The sequence below is a fragment of the Emys orbicularis genome, chromosome 12 (assembly GCF_028017835.1).
Source record: "Emys orbicularis isolate rEmyOrb1 chromosome 12, rEmyOrb1.hap1, whole genome shotgun sequence".
Classification (NCBI taxonomy): domain Eukaryota; kingdom Metazoa; phylum Chordata; order Testudines; family Emydidae; genus Emys; species Emys orbicularis.
The window spans coordinates 50465480-50492895 of record NC_088694.1 but is presented as its reverse complement, the minus strand read 5'-3'; the positions used below and the strand labels follow the sequence as shown (position 1 = coordinate 50492895).

Genomic DNA, 27416 nt, shown 5'->3' with positions numbered 1-27416 from the left:
GGGGGGTTATTTCTTTATTGATTTAACCCAGAATTTTTTTTCTCCTAGGAAAATGCTCCTTGTGCTAGAAGAGCCACCATTGGTGGAAAAAGTATTCAACTAACCAGACAAAGAAACAAAGAAACAAACAAACAAAAGCGAGCAAACAAACAAACGGTGGGTTCTAGTGCCAAAAGCTGAGTGAGCGGTGTTTTTCTACTGGAGTGTGTCACTGACACTGACAGTGGTGATACTGAGCAGAATCCCAGCCCGGTGAATTGAAGAGGGCACTAGACGGAACCGGAATGAATCCGGTTGAGGCTCTATGGCCTGTATTATGCAGGAGGTTGGACTAGTTTGTCATCCTGCTCCTTTCCGCCCTTTAGGTCTCTGACTCTGTAACTGTCCAGGACACTGTGAGTGGGCTCAGAATTTGTCCCCGGCAGAGGAAAGAAAGAGGAAGAGCCCCAGATATTTTTTCTGTCCTTTGTGGGAACTTGTGTAAACTCTTTGATCTTCACTAAAATAATAATAAAAAAAAGAGGAATAATGATAAGAATAAAAAGGGGTTGTTGTTGCTAGACCTCTTCCCATAACTGATCTCATTTTCACTTACAGGTCTTGGGCGCCCCCAACCCGCTTCTCTAATTATTGCAGGGAGAGGTTTTTGTCTTGGCTCAGACCGGCTTCCCCTCACTGTGCTTCACCCGCAGTGATACTGGGCGGTGTCCTCGGGCTTCAGGCCGCAAATTTGCAGATTCAGCAGGTTGTTGGAGTTGTCCCTGGAGATGGTGAATCGTCCTTTGACTGCGTCGAAGTAGTAGATATTTCGCCCTCTGCTGCCGATGAATGACACCCACTCCAGTCCCTTCCCAGGAGCCTGGCGGACCCAATTCATATCGTAGCTGCTGAATGTGAACCCGGAGGCTTTGCAGGAGAGGCGGAGAGAGTCTCCGGGCTTTTTCACAGCCCCTCCGGACTCCACCAACCCCTGCGACCGGGCACCTGGGAAGAAAGACACAATACAAATCACATAAAAAGAGCGATAGTATAACATTCATCTGACTGTGCAAATTACTCAGGAGACAAAAATACCTTCCAAAGCTGCAAAAATGAAAACTAAATGAAACCAAAGTCTCATTTCCCCTGTTTTGGAGGGGAAACTTCTCAGGGGACTGGTTGGTAACTGCACAGACTCAGGGGGCTGCGGATTATCTCTCCGGGTGCAGCCTGGGAAAGAGAAGGACAGATTTAAACAGGAAACTGTCTCCCTTATTTGCATATCCCGCTGCTTATAGGAGAGACACAACCCCTTTCCCTGAATGATCAGAGTTATTTGGTGTGGGGCTCTATAGAGGGAGTCGGACTGGTGCTAACACTGTGTCTGGGCAGCGCCCAGCGAGAGCGGGGCAATCCAGACCAGACTGGTGCACAAAGAGGTCCCTTGAAATCCCTCCTACCCCTCCGGATGTAAGGGCTGAGCTACAGTCTACTGAAGGGAAGGGAAAGATCCACCACTGGCGTTAGCAGAGTTTGGATCAGACCCTTACAGTGAAGACTATTCGAATAGCGATCAGGACAGTATCATGTGAACATCTGTGTCTGTATTGAGGCCAGAGGAGTTTGGAACCTGATGTCTCCTTTCAAGAGTGTGTTAGATCTATAGTGCCATGGGGTGATTTTTCAAAGGAAGTTGAGAGCATTAGTGCCCAAAAATCGCAATGGGGATTTTGACGCCAGCGCATTTAGGCACCTTTGAAATCCAAGTCCTAAATTATCACACCTTGAGAATTGATTCCCCAAATACTCCTCTTCTGCGCTGTGCATTTTTACTTTGGTGTCTGATAAGGGCCACATTCAAACATGTGAATATTCAAGAAGCCCCAGTTTTTATGGACACATGATCATAGATGGATATTGAGCTCTGAAGCCTAGTGACTGATTTTTATTCACTCTGTCTGTAGCTCCCGTTCCTGTGCCCAGGGCTGGATTGTTTGTGGAAGTGCTGCCCCCGCGCGGCGCACGGGAGAATGGCGGTTCGGCCGCTCAGGTTTTTGTTTGAGCCCTGTCGGGATTCCCCTGTGTGTGTGTGTCTCGCACAGTGATACTGGGCAGTGTCCTTGGGCTTCAGGCTGCTCATCTGCAGGTACAACAGGCTGTTGGGGTCATCTCTGGAGACGGTGAAGCGCCCTTTTACCGAGTCACTCTCAGGGCCGGCTCCAGGTTTTTCCCGCCACAAGCAACAACAACAACAACAAAAAACAAACAAACAAAAAACCAGAGTGCTGCCCCTTGAAAAGTGCTGCCCCAAGCACATCCTTGGAACGCTGGTGCCTAGGGCCGGCCCTGGCTTCTGTGCACTGTTTATGTTTCTCGGAGATGCCCAATGCATTTCTCAGTAGCCACTGTTGGAGGTTGGGATTCACAGACTCAGTTGAGCCCTGTCCTAAGGCACATTACACTGAGTGGAAAGGCCGTCACACAGTTCAGTGACCTCCCCATCCCAGCCAAGATGTGATGAAGATGTGTTACTGTCCACTCCACCAGCCGAACCGACACTCCCAACCTACACAGCTCCCTGTCACCTTATACCCACTGGGTGCAACCCGCATGCAAATCCCTCCCCAAGACCTTGTTGTTTAAAAACGAACTCCTGATTCGAGGAGCTTCAGTCCCTCCCAAAACACAGACCTGCCCGGTCCTGGCCACTGGGGAGTTTCCCTCATTGCATGAAAACGAGAATGAAATCTCTGTGGCTTATTCTTTCCCTGCTCTCCACCTTCGCCTGTGAGTGTCTATGGGACACGTGGTGAAATTCGGGGCAGAACCATACATTATTTCCATGGCTAATTCTCTCTTTGCTCTGCTTTGCTTTTCCCAGGTGTCCACTCCCAGGTGCAGCTGGTCCAGTCCGGCCTGGGAGCAGTGAAGCCCGGAGAGACCCTCACCCTGACCTGCGCTGTCTCGGGTGTATCCATCACTGACAGCAGCTACAGCTGGGACTGGTTCCGGCAGCCTCCTGGAACAGGGCTGGAGTGGGTGGGAGGGATTTATCCATATTATGGGAGCACAGCCTACACCCCGTCCCTCCAAGTCCGATCCACCGTCTCTGCAGACACTGCCAAGAACCAGTTCTCCCTGCAGCTCCGCTCGCTGACAGCTGCAGACACCGCCACCTATTACTGCGCCAGGAGCTACACAGTGACACAGAGCAGAGCAGGGACTGGTACAAAAACAGGAAGCAGTTTCCATACACACAATAAGGGCCATTTGAAAGCCCATTCTCCGACTGTGGCTGGACATAAAATATATTTACAGGGGGGAAACGAATGCAGATACATTCATGTAGAATGGGTCCATAAATGGCTATTAGGATGGGCAGGGTTGGCGTCCCTGGCCTCTGTTTGCGGAAGCTGGGAACAGGTGACAGGGGATGGATCACTTGATGATTATCTGTTCTCTTCATTCTCTCTGGGGCACCTGGCATAGGCCACTGTCGGAAGACAAGATACTGGAATACATGGACCTTTGGTCTGACCCAGTCTGGTCGTTCTTATGTTCTTGTGGGGAGAACCTCATACTGATCTGTGATGTGTCTGATTTCTCCAGGTCTACAGTCCTTAGTGGCTGTTTCCATTGGTCATGGATCTAGCAGGGTTGGAGTGGCTGGGATACACTGGCAAAAAACAGACATCAGTAACTCTAGAGGATAGAGTTAGGATTAAGGGTAAGGTTAGAAATAAATGCAGGGTTATGGTTAGGGTGCTGGTTGGGGAAGGGTATAATGAAAAAATCAAAGGATGGTTTTGGACAGCAGACATAAAATGATTCTTTATCTTGATAGGAAGAAAGAGAACAATACAGAATCAAAATAAGTGGAACTCTAATGCCCTTTGGAGAAGATTTCTAATGTTATTTAATCGTCTAGGTCCAAAAAAGGGGGAAGAGGATTCTATGCATTGCAGTGAGGCCAGTTTTAATTGGAGTGTTGGATCCTCGCTGTGACAGATACATTCACATGAAAACAAACTCACCCACAGCGATCATCCCCTCCACAGTAAAGTGAATGTAAACACCATATGCCAAATTCACACACACACTCACACACACACACAATCTCACAGATTCACTTATAGACTCACCAAAAGTGAATCGAATATGAACAAAATTGTCATAACTATAAAGGGAAGGGTAACAGCTCTCCTGTGTACAGTACTATAAAATCCCTCCTGGCCAGAGACTCCAAAATCCTTTTACCTGTAAAGGGTTAAGAAGCTCGGGTAACCTGGCTGACACCTGACCCAAAGGACCAATAAGGGGACAAGATACTTTCAAATCTTGGGGGGGGAAAGGCTTTTGTTTGTGCTCTTTGTTTAAGGGGTCGTTCGCTCTTGGGACTGAGAGGGACCAGACATCAATCCAGGTTCTCCCCATCTTTCTAAATAAGTCTCTCATATTTCAAACTTGTAAGTAAAAAGCCAGGCAAGGCGTCTTAGTATTACTTTGTTTTCTCAACTTGTAAATGTACCTTTTACTAGAGTGTTTATGTCTGTTTGCTGTACTTTGAACCTGAGACTAGAGGGGGGTCCTCTGAGCTCTTTAAGTTTGATTACCCTGTAAAGTTATTTTCCATACTGATTTTACAGAGATGATTTTTACCTTTTTCTTTAATTAAAAGCCTTCTTTTTAAGAACCTGATTGATTTCTCCTTGTTTTAAGATCCAAGGGGTTTGGATCTGAATTCACCAGGAGTTGGTGAAAGGAAGGAGGGGGGAAGGCTCAATTTCTCCTTGTTTTAAGATCCAAGGGGTTTGGATCTGTATTCACCAGGGAATTGGTGAAAGGTTTCTCAAATCTTCCCAGGGAAGGGAATTAGCTTGTGGGAATGGTGGCAGCGGACCAGATCTAAGCTGGTAGTTAAGCTTAGAAGTCCTCATGCAGGCCCCCACACTTGTACCCTAAAGTTCAAAGTGGGGATACAGCCTTGACATGGTGGCATAGCGGTGGAGATCATTTTAAACCCAAAAGCCAGTAAGATTTTTTTTTCCTTCTACCTGCTTGGAAAGCAGAGCTGAAGGTAGATGCATGTCTTATCTCTCCTTGCCTGAAGGCAGAGGTGTTAAGATTTTTTTAACAAGGGCCTTTGTTAAGAGAAGGGTTCAATTAATGAGCAAACGACTGGTAAAAGGAATTTACAAGCTGAATTTTTTTTTCTTTCTACCTCCTCGGAAATAGCTAGTTAGAAAGTCTCTGTTAACTCAGCAGCAGCCTGAGCTGAGTACATCCCAGTTTCAGTCAACTGCAGAGGGGTGTGGCCCAGCACAGGAAAGCAGGAAAATGACTACCAGTGAAGCAGCTAACAAACTAGAACTGGCCAGACTAGAAGCAGAAGAAAATGAAAAAAAACATCAGAGACTGCTTCAATTAAAAAAAAATCGAGGTGGAGGAGAGAGAAAAAGAGAGGAAGCATGAACTGGAAGTAGCAAGGGCTAGGCCAGATACAACAGCCAGTCCTAACAACCCCTCTCCAGGTACCCCTTCCCATCCCAGGAAATTCCCCACCTACAAGGCAGGCGATGATACTGAGGCCTTCTTAGAAAATTTTGAAAGGGCCTGCCTTGGATACAGCATCACTCCAAACCAGTACATGGTAGAGCTGAGGCCGCAGCTCAGTGGACCCTTAGCAGAGGTGGCGGCTGAAATGCCTAAGGAACACATGAACAGTTATGAACTTTTTAAAAACAAGGACAGACTCAGAATGGGGCTAACACCCGAGCATGCCCGTCGGCGGTTCAGAGCCCTAAGGTGGAAACCAGATGTGTCATTTACCCGGCATGCCTACCACATTGACAAAAATTGTGATGCCTGGGTATCAGGAGCAAATGTTAAATCTCTGGAAGATCTGGTTTCCCTAGTAAAAATGGAGCAGTTTTTAGAGGGTGTTCCTGAGGAAATAGAAAGGTACATCCTAGATAGGAAGCCCAAAACTGTAACCGAGGCGGGGGAGATTGAAGCCAAATGGGTGGAGGTGGCAGAAAAGAAAAAAACTAGTAGCAGTTGGAGCGAATATCAGAAAGGGCAAGCCAAAACAAAACCTTACCACCGGGGACAACCCAAGGCCCTACCCACATCCCAAGGGAAACCCCAGACGCCTTCTCACCCCACCACACCAGTCTCCACCAACCAACATCGCCCCGGTGATACCTTAGCAGGGCGATGTTTTAAATGTAATGAACTGGGGCATATAAAGGCTCACTGCCCCAAGAACCCCAACCAATTACAGTTCATTACACCCCAATCACACCAAAGATCCCCAGACCCAGATGCCTCTCTCATACCCTCAGAGCGAAGGGAAACCTTGAGAGTGGGCGGAAAGAAGGTTATCGCTTGGAGGGACACTGGGGCACAAGTTTCAACTATCCACCAATCCCTAATGGACCCCAAACGCATCAACCCGGAGGCTCCAGTGACCATTCAACCCTTCATGTCACAGTCTGTAACCTTGCCTACAGCCAAGTTGCATGTTCAGTACAAGGACTGGTCAGGAATGTGGACTTTTGCAGTCTATGACAATTATCCCATCCCCATGCTGCTGCGGGAAGACTTGGCCAACCATGTGAAGCTAGCCAAGAGGGTGGGAATAGTCACCCGCAGCCAGGCTAAGCAAGCTTTCACCCCCATCCCTGTTCCTGAGCCATCCACCAGGGCCCCATCTGTGTTACCAGAGACCCAAACAAAGGTGGTGGAACCGGATCCCCTGCCAACGACTGCAACAGCCGTAGTGGATCCAATCCCAGAGACCCAGCCAAAGCCAGTCCCAGAACCGGAACTGGCAACGCAACCAGCACCAGAACCATTGCCAGCACTGAGTCCAGCGCTTGCAAACCCGTCTACAACTCCAATGCCAGAGGGCACCAGCGAGCCTGAACTGGCGGAAGCAGCAGATAACCCTACCCAAGAGGCTCAGCCAGAGCCTGAAATACCACATAGTGCACCAGCGGACAGCGGTTCACAGTCAATGGAAACAGCCCCAGCACCTGCATCGCTTCCAGAGGGACCAAGCCCCAGTCCACAGTCCAAGGAGGAACTGATGTCTCCAGCATCAAGGGAACAGTTCCAGGCTGAGCAGGAAGCAGATGACAGCCTTCAGAAAGCTTGGGCGGCGGCACGGAGCACCCCACCGCCTCTCAGCTCTTCTAACCGATCCCGGTTTGTTGTAGAACAAGGACTTTTATACAAGGAGACTCTTTCTGGTGGGCACCAGGAAGACTGGCATCCTCAAAGACAGTTGGTAGTTCCCACTAAGTATCGGGTAAAGTTCTTGAGCTTAGCCCATGATCATCCCAGTGGCCATTCTGGGGTGAACAGAACCAAAGACCGGTTGGGGAAGTCCTTCCACTGGGAGGGAATGGGCAAGGACGTTACTAATTATGTCCGGTCTTGTGAGGTGTGCCAACGAGTGGGAAAGCCCCAAGACCAGGTTAAAGCTCCTCTGCAGCCACTACCCATAATTGAGGTCCCATTTCAGCGTGTAGCTGTGGATATTCTGGGTCCTTTCCCAAAGAAGACACCCAGAGGAAAGCAGTACGTACTGACTTTCATGGATTTTGCTACCCGATGGCCGGAAGCTGTACCCTTAAGCAACACCAGGGCTAAAAGTGTGTGCCAGGCATTAGCAGACATTTTTGCCAGGTTAGGGTGGCCCTCTGACATCCTTACAGATTCGGGAACTAATTTCCTGGCAGGGACCATGAAAAGCCTGTGGGAAGCTCATGGGGTGAATCACTTGGTTGCCACCCCTCATCACCATCAAACCAATGGTCTGGTGGAGAGGTTTAATGGAACTTTGGGGGCCATGATACGTAAATTCGTAAATGAACACTCCAATGATTGGGACCTAGTGTTGCAGCAGTTGCTTTTTGCCTACAGGGCTGTACCACATCCCAGTTTAGGGTTTTCACCATTTGAACTTGTGTATGGCCGCGAGGTTAAGGGGCCATTACAGTTGGTGAAGCAGCAATGGGAGGGGTTTACACCTTCTCCAGGAACTAACATTCTAGACTTTGTAAGCAACCTACAAAGCACCCTCCGACACTCTTTAGCCCTTGCTAAAGAAAACCTAAAGAATGCTCAGGAAGAGCAAAAGGCCTGGTATGATAAACATTCCAGAGAACGGTCCTTCAAAGTAGGAGACCAAGTCATGGTCTTAAAGGCACTCCAGGCCCATAAAATGGAAGCATCGTGGGAAGGACCATTCACGGTCCAGGAGCGCCTAGGAGCTGTTAACTATCTCATAGCCTCCCCCACCTCCAACATAAAGCCTAAGGTATACCATGTTAATTCTCTTAAGCCCTTTTATTCCAGAGAATTAAACGTTTGCCAGTTTACAGCCCAGGAAACAGATGACGCGGAGTGGCCTGAAGGTGTTGTGAAAGTGAAATGAATTATATTAAAGAAATAGAATGAATTAAAGAATGCTGTATGTACCTTTAAGTAGAAATGAGAAATGCTGCAAGCCAGGGGGGCAGGAAAGCAGACATTAATTAACTGCTTAATGAATTGCCCCACTTAAGGGCAATTGGTGAAGCATTAGTCTTAGATCGATAAGAGTTAATAAGGAAGCAAGATATGGATATTGTTCTCCATGCATATCTTACTATTTTGCTCTCTCTGTCCCTTTGTTTAGTTCGCACCCTTTTATCTGTATAAATAAGACTGTTTGAATCTTGCATGGAGGCTCACATTATCTGAATGTATTAGCAGAGCGCTGTGCTAATAAACAGAGTGGTATTGACAAAATTGTGAGTCCTGATTCTAACTTTGACAATTTGGAGGTTCCACCAAGATGGCAACCGTCTTCACTGGGGCTGTGTGATTTCTGACTGTTTTTGTAGGACGACCGTGGTAGCCGGCACCTGGGCATTTGGCCCGAGCGGTCCTCCTCCTTAACGGAAGGGCGCACGACCACAGTGAGGTCTACGCCATTGAACCTGTTGGTTCCCACTCTGTTCTGGTAGGGATCCCAGGATCTGACATCAGGAATCTGGTCAGGTAATTATTTCTGTGTTTTGTCCGGACTGAGGACTGTCCTGTCTCTGTGTCTATCCGTCCTGCTGTGGAGTGTTTGAGTCTGGGTGCCGTCTCCGTCCGGGGATCGGCCGACCAAGGGGTTCCTGTCCCCGCGGTCTGAGTGAGTGAAATCTGCACAATCACAGCCGCACCGCACCTTGGGTAAAACCCTTGGTGTGAAAGCAAGGGCAATTGAGGCAGTAGCCTGTGGGCTCCTTTTGTGTGTTGCACCGGGCATCGCTCTGACGAACCCGAATTTCCTTCTTGTGTGATTGGTGTGTGTGAAGTCCTCCTGTATGGGTAACCAGACGTCTAAGTCGGGACAGTTTAGGAACGCCGGCTCATTTTATGTATTTTAGGAAGGGTCCGGACTCCTGTAAATTTCTGGAAAAATGGTCTAGGCTAACTCAGGGAGATCCCAAAACTCAGTGGCCACTGTTAGGATCTTGGGACAAGGACCGAGTAGACGTCTTAAAAGACAAACTCGGCCAATCTAAAACTAAATTGGCCAGAGGAGAGGTTGATTGTTTCATGCAGTGGTGGGAAGAGGCAAATTGTAGGTGGACAGAATCGAAACTCGCCTCTCTCAAAGATTCAAATGATAAGTTAAAAGCTTTATTGAAAACCTCCTCTCCCACCCCCAGACTGAGCGCTCCCCTTTACCCCGTTCTCTGAGCAGATCCCCCTTCATACTCCTGTCTCTCTGTGAAAAAAGATGAAGAAAACTCCTTGTTAGATTCTGGGGATGATGATGAGGAAGATGCATTAATTGGCTTGGCAGCCTTGCGTCGGATCAATAGACCGTCACCAGATTCCCCAGCTCAGGAACAACTGTCACCAGATTCCCCAACTCAGGAACAATTTCCAGAGATCTCCAGTTCAGACCCATCCGGATTGTCCGATACCACCCAGGCCCATTCCTCTGATCCCGCTCTGCCCCGTAAAAGCTTACGCTTGGGCCTTAAAAATATCCAGGCTCCCCTCCGAATCCTGCATACTGGGGGCCAAGATGGGGGTCCCACTTGGAGCTATAAACCCTGGACTCGTACAGAGCTCCTTTCAGTTGTAAAAGGCTTTCCAAAGCCCCGGGAAAATCCTACCAAATTCGCAGAGGAATTTTTGTTAGTATGTGACACCTATGAACCCTCTGAGGCAGACCTCCTGCAGCTGTGCAAGCTACTTACCCCTAGTGAGCATGAAAAATGGCTCACAGCAGCAAATTGGCTCGCAGCTGACCGCCACTCTACTTTACCAGACACTGGTCCTAATGCTGAATACCGGAAAAGGTGTAAGGAGTGAGCTAAAAATCTATTTGAAGCCATCCCTCGGGTATGGACTCCTAAAACTAACTGGACGGCCATAAACGGCTGTAAGCAATGACAGGGAGAAAACCCGGGTGACTATCGCTCCCGGTTAACTGACATTTTTCTGCAACATTCTGGTAGACAGCAACCGGATAAAAATGGACAGGGTGCCCTGGATAATGCGTTTGTTAATGGCCTCCTACCTGCTGTTGGTAATATGCTAAAACGAATAAGTGTTGGGAGGGAGACCGAAACCATGGACAAATTGCAAACAGTGGCAGAGCACTGCCAACGTACTTTAAAAGGAAAGGAGGAACAATCAGCCCAACAGTTAATGGCCCTGCAAATACAGCATTATTCAGGGCAGGGCAAACAGTACCGGGGATGGGGAAAATACCAGGGACGGGGACGTGGTCGAGGGAGGAGCCGAGGAACTGGATTTTCGGGTTATGGGGATGTTTGTAATTACTGTAAGCAGCCCGGACATTGGAAGAACGAATGTCCGAGCAGGCCTAATAACTCTGTAAATAACCAGCTAGACCCCCTGCCGGCACAGCCAGTCAGTCCCCAGCCTTACTTTGTCCCACAGCAATGACGGAACGCCAGGGAACCTCAGGAAATTTTAGCTCCTTTACTACCTCTCACTCCCACGGGTGAGTGTGTGTTAACTATCAATGATTTGTGTCTCCCTTTCCTTGTTGATACGGGAGCTTCGCTCTCTGCAGTTCGTACTACTGACCTGCCTGCAGTTCCCTGCTCCGGAAAGACAGTGTCTGCTGTGGGCATTTCGGGAATCCCAACCCCTTATCCCCTTTCAAAACCTCTACCGGTCCAGGTTGGTCCCCTATCCACAGATCATGCCTTCCTTCTCTCTGACTCCACTCCAGTAAACCTTTTGGGTCAAGATCTGTTATGTAAACTTGACTGCACCATATACTGTTCCCCGGATGGTGTCTATTTGCAAATTCCCCAGTCCTCTCTGAGGGATTCTGTGGCCTCCCTGCTGTCTGAAACCCCCCTTTCCACCCCAGTCCCTTGTTGCCCACTGGTCCCGTCCCTTGACCACCTAATTTCGCAGGTCCCATCCTTTCTGTGGCCAACCCATCCCTCTGAGGTGGGCCACCTAAATACTGACCCCGTCTGCATTACTGTTGACTCCTCCAAACCTCTGCCTCGCCTGTCTCAATACCCTTTAAACCCCGAAGCCGAGGCTGGCATTGCTCCGGTCATGACCGCCCTGCGGGAGCAAGGCATTATTGTTCCCTGCTCCAGTCCCTGTAACACCCCTATCCTCCCAGTTCGAAAAGCTGATGGCAAATCATGGCGATTTGTTCAGGACCTTCGAGCCATTAATCGTATTGTCATACCTGCCTTTCCTGTTGTCCCTAACCCAGCAACGATTCTGGCTTCTATCCCACCAGATGCAACTCATTTTACTGTTGCTGATTTGTGCTCTGCTTTCTTTTCTGTTCCGGTTCACCCTGACTCCCAGGACCTCTTTGCCTTTTCTTACCAGGGACAGCAATATACATGGACTACGCTTCCCCAGGGGTATACTGAAAGCCCATCTTACTTTTCCCAGGCACTAGCCCGAGACCTAGCTGACCTTGTTTTCCCATCCGGGTCCATTCTAGTCCAATATGTAGATGATCTACTCCTCTGTTCCCCCTCGTTATCTGCCTCAAAAACTGATTCTTTACTGCTCCTTACTGCCCTAGCAAAAAAAGGTCACAAGGCTTCTTGCTCTAAACTACAGCTCTGTCAAGCCTCTGTCACATATCTTGGTTTTCTCCTCTCCCAGGGTTCCCGTACACTTTCTCCCACCCGCGTCCAGGCTATCCTTAGCTTTCCCCGACCCCGCTCCCCACGCCAGGTCCGAAAGTTTTTGGGCATGGCTGGATTTTGCAGGCAATGGATTCCCCAGTATGCCTCCCTTGCAAAACCTCTCCAGGAACTCACTCGACTCTCTGTGCCTGACCCCATGCCATGGCCCCCTGAAGCAGACTCTGCCTTTGTTTCCCTCAAACAGGGTTTGGCTTCTGCCCCCGCTTTAGGGCTGTCTGACTACTCTAAGCCTTTTACCCTTTTCTGCCATGAACAATCTGGGTGTGCACTTGGAGTTCTCACTCAGGTGCACGGAGGCAAGAACCGCCCAGTGGCTTATTTCCCTGCCACTTTAGACCCTGTTGCCCAAAGCTTACCCCCCTGCCTGCGTGCTGTGGCTGCCGCAGCGCGCCTAGTTGAAATGTCCGAATCCCTTGTCCTTCGCTCTCCCCTTACCCTCATGGTCCCTCACTCTGTGGAAACCCTGCTGTTACAACGTAACACAGGCCACCTCTCCTCCGCTCGCCTTACCAGGTATAAACTTCTACTGCTGTCAGCTTCGTATATTACCGTGAAGCGTTGTTCTCAGTTAAACCCTGCCACTCTCCTTCCTTTGTCTGATGACGGTGATCCACACGACTGCCTTGCAACTGTCTCTGCTGTCACCGTCCCGCGCCCTGACCTCTCTGATGCCCCTCTCCCTAACTCTGACCTTGTTTTGTTTACTGATGGTTCCTGTTTTTGAGACAACCAAGGTCGTCTCCTTGCAGGGTACGCTGTAGTGTCACTCGCTAAGACCCTAGAAGCTGCGCCTTTACCTTCTGTAACCTCAGCACAAGTTGCCGAATTAGTTGCCCTCACCCGTGCCTGCTTTTTGGCAGAGGGACGCTCCGCCACTATTTACACTGACTCCCGCTATGCTTTTGGGGTTGTACATGACTTTGGCACCCTCTGGCAAGCTAGGGGTTTCCTTACTTCTGCCGGTACCCCTATTAAGAATGGCTCCTACATCGCTGCTCTCTTGTATGCAGTTTTACTTCCGTCTGCCCTAGCTATTGTTAAGTGCCCTGGCCACTCGATGGCAGATACTGATGTTGCTAAGGGTAACGCATTTGCTGATGCCTCTGCTAAACATGCTGCTGCCATAGAACCTTCCCCAGATGCATTTCTAGGTTCCCTTTCTGTTTCTATACCATCGCCGTCCCTCACTATCCTCACCCTGCTCCAAGACTCTGACCCAGAAGTCGAAAAAGACTCCTGGATTGCCCAGGGTTGCTCTCTATATCCTGATTCCCTTTGGCATTCACCTACTGGTGCCTTTGTGGCCCCCTTTTCACTCTACCCGTCGCTGGCCGACCTGCTACACGGTGTTTCGCATGTCGGAAAGGAGGGGATGGTCTCTGCTGTAACTAAGGCAGGATGGTGGGCCTCCCATTTCAGCTCTTTTGCAGCCCACCACTGTGCTGCCTGTACCACTTGCCAAAGCCATAATATTGGTAAACCTGTAAAAGTGGCTCAGGGATTCCGGGGCCTGCCCCAGGCACCATTCTTGCATTGGCAACTTGATTTTGTACAAATGCCTAAGTGTCAACTATATGAATTTATTTTGGTTATGGTATGTTTATTTTCTGGTTGGATCGAAGCCTTTCCTTGTCGCAAGGCTGACTCATTGTCTGTTGCTAAATGTTTGTTAAATCATATTATGCCTGCCAAGGGAATTCCTGCCACTCTGTCCAGTGATCGGGGTACACATTTTACCAGACAAATTGTTCAACACCTGGATCGTGTGTTACATATCACACACCTGCTGCACTGTCCCTACCACCCACAAAGCGCAGGTGCTGTGGAAAGGCGAAATGGTGTACTTAAGAATAAGCTTGCTAAGATTTGTGACTCCACAGGGTTAAGCTGGCCAGCAGCTTTACCACTAGCCCTTATGGAAATGCGATCCACTCCATCCCAAAGGCATAAATTGAGTCCCTTTGAAATTGTTATGGGACACCCCATGTGAGCTATGGCTACCATTACTCCAGTCCCAGACTTGAACTTGACTCACAGTACGCTCCTTCAATATTGCAAGGGATTAATGCAAGCCGTAAGTCACTTCCATTCACAGGTTCGAGCCGCCTGGCCAACAGAACCCACCTCTGACGCTTGCCACGACCTCAAGCCAGGTGACTGGGTCTACGTACGGCACCATCATCGAAAACACGCCTTGGAACCCCGGTGGAAGGGTCCTCATCAGGTACTGCTTACTACCCAGATGGCTGTTAAACTATCTGGCATTGCAGCGTGGATACATGCTTCGCAGTGTAAGAAAACACCCTCCCCAGTGAACCAATCATCACCTCAGAACTGCGCAGAGTCAATTTTGACTCCGGAAGAAGACGTAGAGGAACAGCCTGCAATACCTTACCATCTACGCTCTCGTAAGGGTTGCCAGAAGCAGACGACGACCTAAAGCAAGGCCCGAGAAGGAGCAGTAGTGAGCCTAGCGCCTGCTGCCTGGTGGACGTAAAACCGTAACTGCGGTTCCCTCAGTTGAGGTTGTCAGAACCAGAAGGGCCTTGCCTCCAACATGCACCTCTGGTGGCGCCTGTTCCTTGGCTGCTGGTGTCTTACGGTCTGGGGAGTCCACAATGACAATTCTTTTATCCAGCAGCAAGTGTGGATAGCTCAGACTCTTAATATTTCTAATTGCTGGGTCTGCAGCCACCTCCCAGCCCACTCTCAAGCTGGTGTTCCTGTCCTGGCAATCCCACTCAATTCCCCAGACCTCACTGGAGGACCTCGTCCGTTTAACAAAACATGGAACAATAATGACACTTGGGAAGCAGTGGGAATAAATGTATCTAAATGGATAAGTGTGGTGGAGGGAAAAGGTCATTGGTGTTGGGTGTGTAATGGGACAGGGCTGGATCTGGGAAAAAGTCATTGCCTTCAGCATATTGTGGCCAATGGTGTATGGGATTATTCGAACAAAACTAAAGAGTGGCGGGCCGGGTATGGGGATATGAATTTTTTCTCGACCTGGGATCAAACAGAAAAATCAATCTCATGTTCCCCCTATAGTAACCTTAGTGAAAACAATACAGTCTTTCAATGCCATGCAAATAACACCACTCCTCGTAAGGAGAATTACCCTGTGCCCTTCGGAGGATATTACTCCTCCTTTGTAGGCACCTATGTGACAAATGGGTGCAACCGACCCTTCCCAGCCTTAATAGGCCATCATTGGGTTTGTGGGACCAAAGCTTATACTGTGTTACCAGCTAACTGGTCAGGTATCTGTTATCCCGCCCGACTCTTCCCACAATTCCGAGTGCTAGGGTCCTTCCCACGAGAACGCCTTCGTAATTTCAGGTGAAGAAGAAGGGACTTATCAGATGCCCAATGGTGTGTAAATAACATAAGCCCCTTGACCTGGGAAGAGGCCATTGGCGGTTCCCTTATCCCACTTGGGGGAGTAATACACCATGCAAAAAGGCTCCTAAGGTTACAAGCAGTAGTTGAAATTATGGCAAATGAAACCGGAGAGAGTTTAAAGACCCTGGCCAAAGAAACAGGGGCGATCCGACAGATGGCCCTCCAAAACCATCAGGCATTGGACATAGTGCTGGCGGCCAAAGGAGGGACCTGTGCTCTCATTGGAAAAGAATGTTGTGTGTTCATACCTGATGACACCAATGAGGTAATAGATCGCGCTAGTCACTTAGAACAAATTGCATATCTTCCCCATGAAGAGCCAAGTTCTTTATGGAAGTGGCTAAGTAACCTATTCAATTTCTCTGGCATAGGAAACTGGTTGTTTCAGGGAGCCCTGACTATCCTGTGTGGAATCCTAATGATTTTTGTATGTTTTCAGTTAATCTCCTGTTGTATCCAGAATTGTGTAAGGTATGCCACCCAGGTGACTGCCCCAAAACAGAGTGCTAATATGATGATGTTAAATATCACTGATGAACGAAGAGATAAAGAACTATTAATATGTGGAACCCAGTAATTGTTGGTCTTTGCGTAAGCTTGACCAAAAGGAGGGATTGTGAAAGTGAAATGAATTATATTAAAGAAATAGAATGAATTAAAGAATGCTGTATGTACCTTTAAGTAGAAATGAGAAATGCTGCAAGCCAGGGGGGCAGGAAAGCAGACATTAATTAACTGCTTAATGAATTGCCCCACTTAAGGGCAATTGGTGAAGCATTAGTCTTAGATCGATAAGAGTTAATAAGGAAGCAAGATATGCATATTGTCCTCCATGCATATCTTACTATTTTGCTCTCTCTGTCCCTTTGTTTAGTTTGCACCCTTTTATCTGTATAAATAAGACTGTTTGAATCTTGCATGGAGGCTCACATTATCTGAATGTATTAGCAGAGCGCTGTGCTAATAAACAGAGTGGTCCTGACAAAATTGTGAGTCCTGATTCTAACTTTGACAGTGTCTACTACGAAGGAAAAAAGGATGGTGGCGTGGAAGAGGTGAACCTCTCCACGACCCTTGGACGTCTGCAGCGACAGCAGATCAAGGAGCTGTGCACAAGCTTTGCACCAATTTTCTCAGCCACTCCATGACGGACCGAACGGGCATACCACTCCATTGACACAGGTAATGCTCACCCAATTAGAACCCCACCCTACCGGGAGTCACCTCATGCCCAAACTGCTATACAAAGGGAGATCCAGGATATGCTACAGATGGGTATAATCCACCCCTCTAACAGTGCATGGGCATCTCCAGTGGTTCTAGTTCCCAAACCAGATGGGGAAATACGCTTTTGCGTGGACTACCGTAAGCTAAATGCTGTAACTCGTCCTGACAACTATCCAATGCCACGCACAGATGAGCTATTGGAAAAATTGGGACATGCCCAATTCATCTCTACTTTAGACTTAACAAAAGGGTATTGGCAAGTACCACTAGATGAACCCGCTAAGGAAAGGTCAGCCTTCGTCACCCAGGCAGGGGTGTATGAATTCAATGTACTCTCTTTCGGGTTGCAAAATGCACCCGCCACCTTCCAAAGACTTGTAGATGGTCTCCTAGCGGGATTGGGAGAATCTGCAGTTGCCTACCTCGATGATGTGGCCATTTTTTCTGATTCATGGACAGAACACCTGGAGCACCTGGAAAAAGTCTTTGAGCGCATCCGGCAGGCAGGACTAACTGTTAAGGCTAAAAAGTGTCAAATAGGCCAAAACAGAGTGACTTGCCTGGGGCACCAGGTGGGTCAAGGAACTATAAATCCCCTACAGGCCAAAGTGGATGCTATCCAAAAGTGGCCGGTTCCAAAGTCAAAGAAACAGGTCCAATCCTTCTTAGGCTTGGCCGGATATTATAGGCGATTTGTACCACACTACAGCCAAATCGCCGCCCCGCTGACAGACCTAACCAGAAAGAAACAGCCAAATGCAGTTCAGTGGACTGATGAGTGTCAAAAGGCCTTTAACCAGCTTAAGGCAACACTCATGTCTGACCCTGTGCTAAGGGCCCCAGACTTTGACAAACCATTCCTAGTAACCACAGATGCGTCCGAGCGAGGCGTGGGAGCAGTTTTAATGCAGGAAGGACCGGATCAAGAATTCCATCCTGTCGTGTTTCTCAGCAAGAAACTGTCTGAGAGGGAAAGCCACTGGTCAATCAGCGAAAAGGAATGCTACACCATTGTGTACGCGCTGGAAAAGCTACGCCCATATGTTTGGGGACGGCGTTTCCAACTACAAACAGACCATGCTGCGCTACAGTGGCTTCATACCGCCAAGGGGAATAACAAAAAACTTCTTCGGTGGAGTTTAGCTCTCCAAGATTTTGATTTTGAAATACAACACATTTCAGGAGCTTCTAACAAAGTGGCTGATGCACTCTCCCGGGAAAGTTTCCCAGAGTCAAATGGTTAAAAATTGTTCTTGGACTGGAACATATTGTTAGTTTTTATATAATCAGTAGTATGTCTAAAGGCCCATGTGTCTTATTAACTCTGTTTTCTCCTAGAGCTCCAGGAAGAAATCACAGCCAGTGTGGAACCGGACGTCCAAAAATATCTGTGATTTGGGGGGCGTGTCATAACTATAAAGGGAAGGGTAACAGCTCTCCTGTGTACAGTACTATAAAATCCCTCCTGGCCAGAGACTCCAAAATCCTTTTACCTGTAAAGGGTTAAGAAGCTCGGGTAACCTGGCTGACACCTGACCCAAAGGACCAATAAGGGGACAAGATACTTTCAAATCTTGGGGGGGGAAAGGCTTTTGTGTGTGCTCTTTGTTTAAGGGGTCGTTCGCTCTTGGGACTGAGAGGGACCAGACATCAATCCAGGTTCTCCCCATCTTTCTAAACAAATCTCTCTTATTTCAAACTTGTAAGTAAAAAGCCAGGCAAGGTGTCTTAGTTTTACTTTGTTTTCTCAACTTGTAAATGTACCTTTTACTAGAGTGTTTATCTTTGTTTGCTATACTTTGAACCTGAGACTAGAGGGGGGTCCTCTGAGCTCTTTCAGTTTGATTACCCTGTAAAGTTATTTTCCATACTGATTTTACAGAGATGATTTTTACCTTTTTCTTTAATTAAAAGCCTTCTTTTTAAGAACCTGATTGATTTTTCCTTGTTTTTAGATCCAAGGGGGTTGGATCTGTATTCACCAGGAGTTGGTGAAAGGAAGGAGGGGGGAAGGGTCAATTTTTCCTTGTTTTAAGATCCAAGGGGGTTTGGAGCTGTATTCACCAGGAGTTGGTGAAAGGAAGGAGGGGGGAAGGGTCAATTTCTCCTTGTTTTAAGATCTCATAGACTCATAGACTTTAAGGTCAGAAGGGACCATTATGGTCATCTAGTCTGACCTCCCGCATGATGCAGGCCACAAAAGCTGACCCCCCCACTTTCCCTTAACTCAGCTGTTGAAGTCTCCAGATCGTGATTTAAAGACTTCAAGTCGCAGAGAATCCTCCAGCCTGCGACCCCTGCCCTATGCTGCGGAGGAAGGCAAAAAACCTCCAGGGCTCTGCCAATCTACCCTGGAGGAAAATTCCTTCCCGACCCCAAATATGGCGATCAGCAGAACCCCGAGCATACAGGCAAGATTCTCCAGCCAGACCCTCATTTTACCAGCGATGGCACGTTATTGCCTAATTGACTAAAACCACTTATCCCATCAAACCATTCCCTCCATAAACTTATCTAGCCTAATCTTGAAGCCAGGGAGGTCTTTCGCCCCCATCGTTTCCCTCGGAAGGCTGTTCCAAAATTTCACCCCTCTGACGGTTAGAAACCTTCGTCTAATTTCAAGCCTAAACTTCCCCACGGCCAGTTTATATCCATTTGTTCTCGTGTCCACATTAGTACTGAGCTGAAATAATTCCTCTCCCTCCCTGGTATTTATCCCTTTGATATATTTAAAGAGAGCAATCATATCCCCCCTCAGCCTTCTTTTGGTTAGGCTAAACAAACCGAGCTCTTTGAGTCTCCTTTCATAGGAAAGGTTTTCCATTCCTCGGATCATCCTAGTGGCCCTTCTCTGTACCTGTTCCAGTTTGAGTTCATCCTTTTTAAACATAGGAGACCAGAACTGCACACAGTACTCCAAATGAGGTCTCACCAGCGCCTTGTATAATGGAAGCAGCACCTCCTTGTCCCTACTAGAAATACCTCGCCTAATGCATCCCAAGATCGCATTAGCTTTTTTCACAGCCACGTCACATTGCCGACTCATAGTCATCCTGCGATCAACCAGGACTCCGAGGTCCTTCTCCTCCTCCGTCACTTCCAACCGATGCGTCCCCAGCTTATAACTAAAATTCTTGTTAGTCATCCCTAAATGCATCACCTTACACTTCTCACTATTAAATCTCATCCTATTATTATTACTCCAATTTACAAGGTCATCCAAGTCTCCCTGCAGAATATCCCGATCCTTCTCCGAATTGGCAATACCTCCCAACTTTGTGTCATCCGCAAACTTTATCAGCCCACTCCTACATTCGGTTCCGAGGTCAGTAATAAATAGATTAAATAAAATCGGACCCAAAACCGAACCTTGAGGAACCCCACTGGTGACCTCCCTCCAACCTGACAGTTCACCTTTCAGTACTACCCGCTGCAGTCTCCCCTTTAACCAGTTCTTTATCCACCTCTGGATTTTCATATCAATCCCCATCTTTTCCAATTTAACCAATAATTCCTCATGCGGTACAGTATCAAACGCTTTACTGAAATCGAGGTATATTAGATCCACCGCATTTCCTTTATCTAGAAGGTCTGTTACTTTCTCAAAGAAGGAGATCAGGTTGGTTTGGCATGATCTGCCTTTTGTAAACCCATGTTGTAATTTGTCCCAATTGCCATTCACCTCAAGGTCCTTAACTACTTTCTCCTTCAAAATTTTTTCCAAGACCTTGCATACTACAGAAGTTAAACTAACAGGCCTGTAGTTACCCGGGTCACTTTTTTTCCCCTTCTTGAAAATAGGAACCACATTAGCTATTTTCCAGTCCAACAATACCACCCCCGAGTTTACAGATTCATTAAAAATTATCGCCAAGGGGCTTGCAATTTCTCGCACCAGTTCCTTCAATATTTTAGGATGAAGATCATCCGGTCCGCCCGATTTAGTCCCGTTTAGCTGGTCAAGTTTGGCTTCCACCTCTGATACTGTAATGTCAACCCCCCCTCCTTTATTCCCGTCTGTCCTGCTCCCTCTATTCCTAAACCCTTCATTAGCCTTATTAAAGACCGATGCAAAATATTCATTTAGATATTGTGCCATGCCTAGATTATCCTTAATCTCCACTCCATCTACATTCTTCAGCGGTCCCACTTCCTCTTTCTTTGTTTTCTTCCTGTTTATATGGCTATAAAACCTCTTACTATTGGATTTAATTCCACTCGCAAGGTCCAACTCTACACGGCTTTTGGCCTTTCTCACTGCATCCCTACATGCTCTAACCTCAATAAGATAGGTTTCCTTGCTGATCCCTCCCCTCTTCCATTCTTTGTACGCTTTCTGTTTTTTCCTAATCGCCCCTTTGAGACGCCTGCTCATCCAGCTAGGTCTAAATCTCCTGCCTACTAATCGTTTTCCCTTTCTCGGGATACAGGCCTCGGACAGCTCGTGCAACTTCAACTTGAAATAATCCCAGGCGTCATCTGCCTTTAGATCCCTAAGTATGTTAGCCCAATCCACTTCCCTAAGTAGTTGCCTTAATTTATTAAAGTTGGCCTTTTTGAAATTGTAAACCTTAGTCACAGTTTTATTTCTGTTAATCCTTCCATTTAGTTTAAACCGAATTAGCTCATGGTCACTCGAGCCAAGGTTGTCCCCTACAACCATTTCCTCAACGAGGTCCTCACTACTCACCAGCAGATCCAAGGGGTTTGGATCTGTATTCACCAGGGAATTGGTGAAAGGTTTCTCAAAGCTTCCCAGGGAAGGGAATTAGCTTGTGGGAATGGTGGCAGCGGACCAGATCTAAGCTGGTAGTTAAGCTTAGAAGTCCTCATGCAGGCCCCCACACTTGTACCCTAAAGTTCAAAGTGGGGATACAGCCTTGACAAAAATATATAAAAAAAATTATTAAACTAAACAGACTTTAGGTAATTTCCTTCTACCGCATGCCCTATCCAGAGCAAGGTCTGCCTAATGTCCCACAATACACTGCCCCAAAATTCTGTTGTGATACACAAATTCAGTCAAAATGTGGGTCTGCATAATCCGACGTGCCACGGGAATTATGTGAAACAGAAATAAAATAAGGTAATGGCACAGCCAAGGAAAGATGTAATGGATATGGAGTAAGAAAAAGTCAACACGCAGTGTGTGTAGGTGTGTTTTCTGTATACAAAGGTATAAACAGACACAAAGTGAGAAGACATCACTACCTCCATTAGGGGGCGGCACACAGAGAGAAAGAGAGAGCATGTTTCACAAACACACAGAACTGAACTCTTCCCTCTCAGCAGGGACCATCAGTGAAAAACACAAGCATTCAGACACATCTATCTACGTGCACAGACAGCAATTCTCATCTCCTCTGGCAGGGGGCAGGAATTACCTGTGAACACGCACTGCTGGCGCGTTGCCAAGCATCCAGTCATCACTGGGGGAAATCCACTGGCTTGTGCCATGCAGGAGGTCAGATTAGCTGGTGCAAATGGTCCCTTCTGGGCTAAATATAATATGACGCTATTAACTCAAAAGTGACATTAACTACAAGCTGCTACTTTCCCTTCCAGGTTACTCTTAGGACTCCCTGAGTGCAAAGTTCTTCATCGCATCAAACCCCAAACCTGCCTCGTCCCTTTGTGTCTCCATTTCCTCCTCCCTTGCTGCCCCCCTCGCTGCCCCCCTGTTTGTCTGTATCCACTACTGAATGCCCAGTGTCTCTCCACACCTGCGCCGCTTTCCCCGTTGGATATATCTGCAATGCAAGATATTGATTAATTAGTATTATACAGAGGAATCACCTTCCCCTTTGCTCATCCCCCTTGACAGCTCATTTCTATTGACTGCTTCTGTGCACTGGTTATGTTTCTTGGAGATGCCCAATGCTTTTCTCAGTAGCCACTATTGGAGGTTGGGATTCACAGATCCAGTTAACCTCTTTCCTAAGGCACATTACACTGAGTGGAAAGTGTGTCATAAGGTTCAGTGACCGCCCCAGCCCAGCCCAGACGTGATGAAGACATGTTACTGTCCACTTCACCAGCCAATACTCCCTACCTACACGGCTCCCTGTCGCCTTATATCCGCTGGGTACAACCCGCATGCAAATCCCTCCCCAGGGCATTGCTGTTTAAAAACAAACCCCCTGATTATAAGCGCTTCAGTCCCTCCCTAGACACAGAACAGGCCCTGTTCCTGACCACTGGGGACGTTTCCCTCCTTTCATGAAAACGAGAATGAAACCTCTGTTGGTTTTCCTTTCCCTGCTCTCTGCCCCCACCTGTGAGTGTCTATGGCACAGTGGGGGAATCAGGGACTGAACCATAGATTCGTTCTGTGGCCAATTCTTTCCTTACTTTGTTTTCCTTTTCCCAGGTGTCCTGTCTCAGGTGCGGCTGGTCCAGTCGGGCCCGGGAATAGTGAAGCCCGGAGAGACCCTCACACTGACCTGTGCTGTCTCTGGTGTACCCATCAATGACTTCAGCTACAGTTGGAACTGGATCCGGCAGCCCCCCGGGAAAGGGCTGGAGTGGATGGGGTTTGTGTACCCGTATAACAGCGGGGAGACAGGTTATGCCCCGTCTCTCCAGGGCCGAGTCACCATCTCTGCAGATACCGCCAAGAACCAGGTTCCCCTGCAGCTCCGCTCGCTGACAGCTGCAGACACCGCCGCCTATTACTGCGCCAGGCACACAGTGACACAGACCAGAGCAGGGACTGGTATAAAAAGGGGAAGCAGTTTCTAAGCAGCCTCGTGAGGCCAGAAAAGCAGGGATAGCTGAGCCCCTCAGAGATAAAGATACACAGTAGATTGAATATGAATAACCTACATACTAATAAAAACAACGAGGAGTCCCCGTGACACCTTAGAGACTAACACATTTATTTGGGCATAAGCTTTCGTGGGATATTATCCACTTCATCAGATGCATGGAGTGGAAAATAGAGAAGCAGGTATAAATACACAGCACATGAAAAGATGGGAGTTGCCTTACCAAGTGGGAGGTCAGTCTAACGAGACAATACAATTAACAGCAGGATACCAAGGGAGGAAAAATCACTTTTGAAGTGGTAATGAAAGTGGCCCATTTCAAACAGTTGACAAGAAGGTGTGAGTAACAGTAGGGGGAAATTAGTATGGGGGAAATTAGGTTTTGTAATGAGCCATCCACTCCCAGTCTTTATTCAGGCTTAATTTGTTGGTGTCCAGTTTGCAAATTAATTCCAGTTCTGCAGTTTCACGTTGGAGTCTGTTGCCCCTCTGCCATGTACATTGGCCAAACCAGACAGTCTCTATGCAAAAGAATAAATGGTCAAAAATCTGACATCAGGAATTATAACATTCAAAAACCAGTAGGAGAACACTTCAACCTCTCTGGTCACTCAATAACAGACCTAAAAGTGGCAATTCTTCAACCAAAAACTTCAAAAACAGACTCCAACGTGAAACTGCAGAACTGGAATTAATTTGCAAACTGGACACCATCAAATTAGGCCTGAATAAAGACTGGGAGTGGTTGGGTCATTACAAAACCTAATTCCCCCCAAAGAATAGCACAAATACACACACACACAAAGAAGTCTCATTCTGTCCAGCAGGGGGGCAGCAGTCTTCCTCTCTCACACCCACCACAAGCGGTTCTTCCGCACCAGTGGTTCTCAAGCCGCAGACCGCAGGCCACTTTCTGCCCAATCAGCACACAGCGGCAGCCCATGACATCCTCAGGGCCATATAGGTAGCGTATATATTGTGTGGATGCAGCTCACATAACACGCAGAGAGCTGCATATGCAGCCCACAATGGTAAATAGGTTGAGAACCACTGTTCTATATGAAAGCACCAAAAACTTAGGTGCTGCATTTCCCCAGTGTGTGGTTACAAAACCAGTTCTCCCCACAGCTCTGCTCCCATATATTATTGTGTAGTGTGAAAGAGTAAAGTGGGAGTGCGGAGAGGCTAATACAGTAATTCCTGTTCACATTTGCAGCTCATGAAATACTGCATGATCAGCCCCCCTGTGTTCATAACCCTTATCCCCAGGCTGGAGAGCGGGGCTGGATCCATGATTTCAGGCAGAGATGGTGGGTGCCCAGTTTACAGGGGCTGTTGAAAAAAGGGCATCAAATGTAGTGGGAAGCCCACAGAATGATGGACAGGAAAAAACTGCATCATGGGACAGGGAGCCTGCACCCATGATGCACTGCGATCCATTCCCCATTCCCACAACTCCTAGCAGCAGGACATACCAAGTTGCACGGTGGGATAGCTACCCAGGGTGCACTGCTCTCTCTGTCACTGCTCGAGCACCAACCGTGGCCGTGCTTCACCCATGCAGGGAGCGTTGTGTGAACATGCACAAGCGATGCAATTATTGCCGTTTGTGATCGCGACTGAACTCTGTAGTATAGACAGAGCCTTGGGGAAAGCGGATTCTACACGGACATTCAGGCCTCTCTGGTGCTGGAATTTACCATTCGCATTGTAGGGAACAAGAATGACACACACACACTGGCCACGTCTCACTCGAGATGGTGGCGCCTACAAACTAAACTGTTCCATCCCCCTCTATTGTGCGTCTCCCTTCAAGGCTGCTGTAGCCCCAGCTCTCAGGCTGAGACACCCCGGAAGAGGCATCTTCTCTCCATGCCCAGTTCCTCCCCTTTTGATAAAGCTGTTTGTCAGTCTCTGGTGCCTGAAACCAGCCTCTCCCTCCCCCTGCAGCTGCGACTCCTCCCCCCTCAGATGTTCCCAGGAGCTTTGTTCCTATTGGCAGAGTCTGAACATGCCTTGTACTGATTCCATTTGCCCAGCACAGTCTGCAGTAGCCACGGCTCCAATGGAGAGAAACCCAATGACTGCCCCGGCCTGTGGGCCACACCCCAAGAGATGAAGGGGGCTGTGAATCTCCTACCCAGCAGACAGCCCGGCCTAGCTAGAGATCTCCCGGGTAGTTTATACTCACTGGGTGAAACCCGCATGCAAATAAATGCCTGGCCCAGGGGGTTCTCCTGAGCATCAGCCTTGGCGAGTGTCCTCCAGACCCTCCCTCCTACCCTCACACGGTCATCACTTGTCATTACATGGGCGCTGAGCTGAGCGTGGAGAACTGATGAATGAAATTGTTTGTAATTGTTCACTTTATTAGTGTAACTTCATAAGTGAAGTTTTATGAATGAAACAACATTCATTCATAAAACCGGTCACCCCGATAACTGGCTAATTGACAATTAAGATGCTTGATAAGAGCCACAGCATTCAGCCAGTTGCCCTTGTAAGTTTCACTGTCAATCCAATTCCTGCTTAAATCACTGAGACTTGCACGGTTTCAGTATAGTAACTTCTGTTCATTGTTTGCCATTCATTACACTTGCCTACATTGTAACGTCTGTTCACTGTTTGCCATATTGTAATTCAAACCCCATTTTAAAATGCTCACTCCATTTTGTAAGGGCTTGCTGCAACCTTCATTTTTGCCAAACCCTGCTGTAATCTTATTAGTTTAGTTTAGATGTGTGACTGAGGTATGTATGAATGATGAAATCAACCTCCAGCGCCAGCCTGTCCTGATGAAATAGAGTTCAAACCCCAACGGCTGAAGATGCAGAAAAGAGCCCTAACAAAGTAAGAAGAGTCCACCCTAAAAAGAAAAGAACAAAGGTACAATAGAAGGAAGATCAAAGCCAGGTCCGAGGCTGAAAGTCATGTCTGCAATTGACGGGTGATCACACCGAACCCAGAGGCAGCGTGACACAGCAAAACCTATAGACAGGGCTGGCTCCAGGCACCAGCGCAGCAAGCAGGTGCTTGGGGCGGCCAACCGAGAGGGGCGGCACGTCCGGCTCTTCGGCGGCAATTCGGCGGCGGGTCCCTCAGTCCCTCTCGGGAGTAGAGCTGCCGCTGAACTGCTGCAGATCGCGATCGCGGCTTTTTTTTTTTTTTTTTTTTTTTGCTGCTTGGGGCGGCAAAAACCCTGGAGCCGGCCCTGCCTATAGACTCTGGATTCAAACTAAAGCCTACAAAAAGGATGGGTCAGATGGAAGACTTGGAAGGGTAACGTTCTGCTGCTGACATGGGAGGGCAGACCCAGCCCTTCCTTGTGCCCGGCTTTCCTGGCCAGTTACCACCATGAGCTACAAACCCAAGCTGCAAAATCAAGCCACGGACTCAAGTTACGTTCAGGACTGGTAACTATCCAGCAGCTGCAGAACATCTGATGGATGTGTGTGTGTGTGTGTGGATAGGTATTAGGTTTTAGTTATTGGTCATAAATCAAATTGTGTTATCATAATAAATATGGCATCTTTGTCTTGCCCCCTGAAACGATCCTGTGTAGTTTTGTCTGCATAACAAGCGCACAGTGTGTGTGGTGTAAAGGGGACACCTGTCCCTGAGGGGACATCGCCATGTACTGACTGATCACCCCCCCCCGTCATCTCTTATACCCGCCCTGGGGAACCCGCATGCAAATCCCTGCCCCGGGGGGTTCCTGTTAAATACAAACCCCTGGTTCTAGGAGCCTCAGTCTCTCCTCAGACACAGAACTGCCCGGTCCTGCCCGCTGGGGAGTTTCCCTCATTTTACGACAACGAGA

The 27416-nt window shown here is 48.0% G+C and overlaps 1 pseudogene and 1 gene segment (V, D, J or C); one reads left to right on the top strand and one right to left on the bottom strand.

Annotated features, from left to right (window-relative positions):
* Positions 1-682: 682 nt before the first annotated feature.
* On the bottom strand, positions 683-2119 carry LOC135886367 (Ig heavy chain V region 3-like). The segment is given in 2 exon segments: positions 683-984; positions 2080-2119. Coding segments are annotated over 2 exon segments (342 nt in total).
* A 601-nt stretch (positions 2120-2720) lies between these two features.
* LOC135886366 (immunoglobulin heavy variable 4-61-like) lies at positions 2721-23570 on the top strand (annotated as a pseudogene).
* Positions 23571-27416: the final 3846 nt, after the last annotated feature.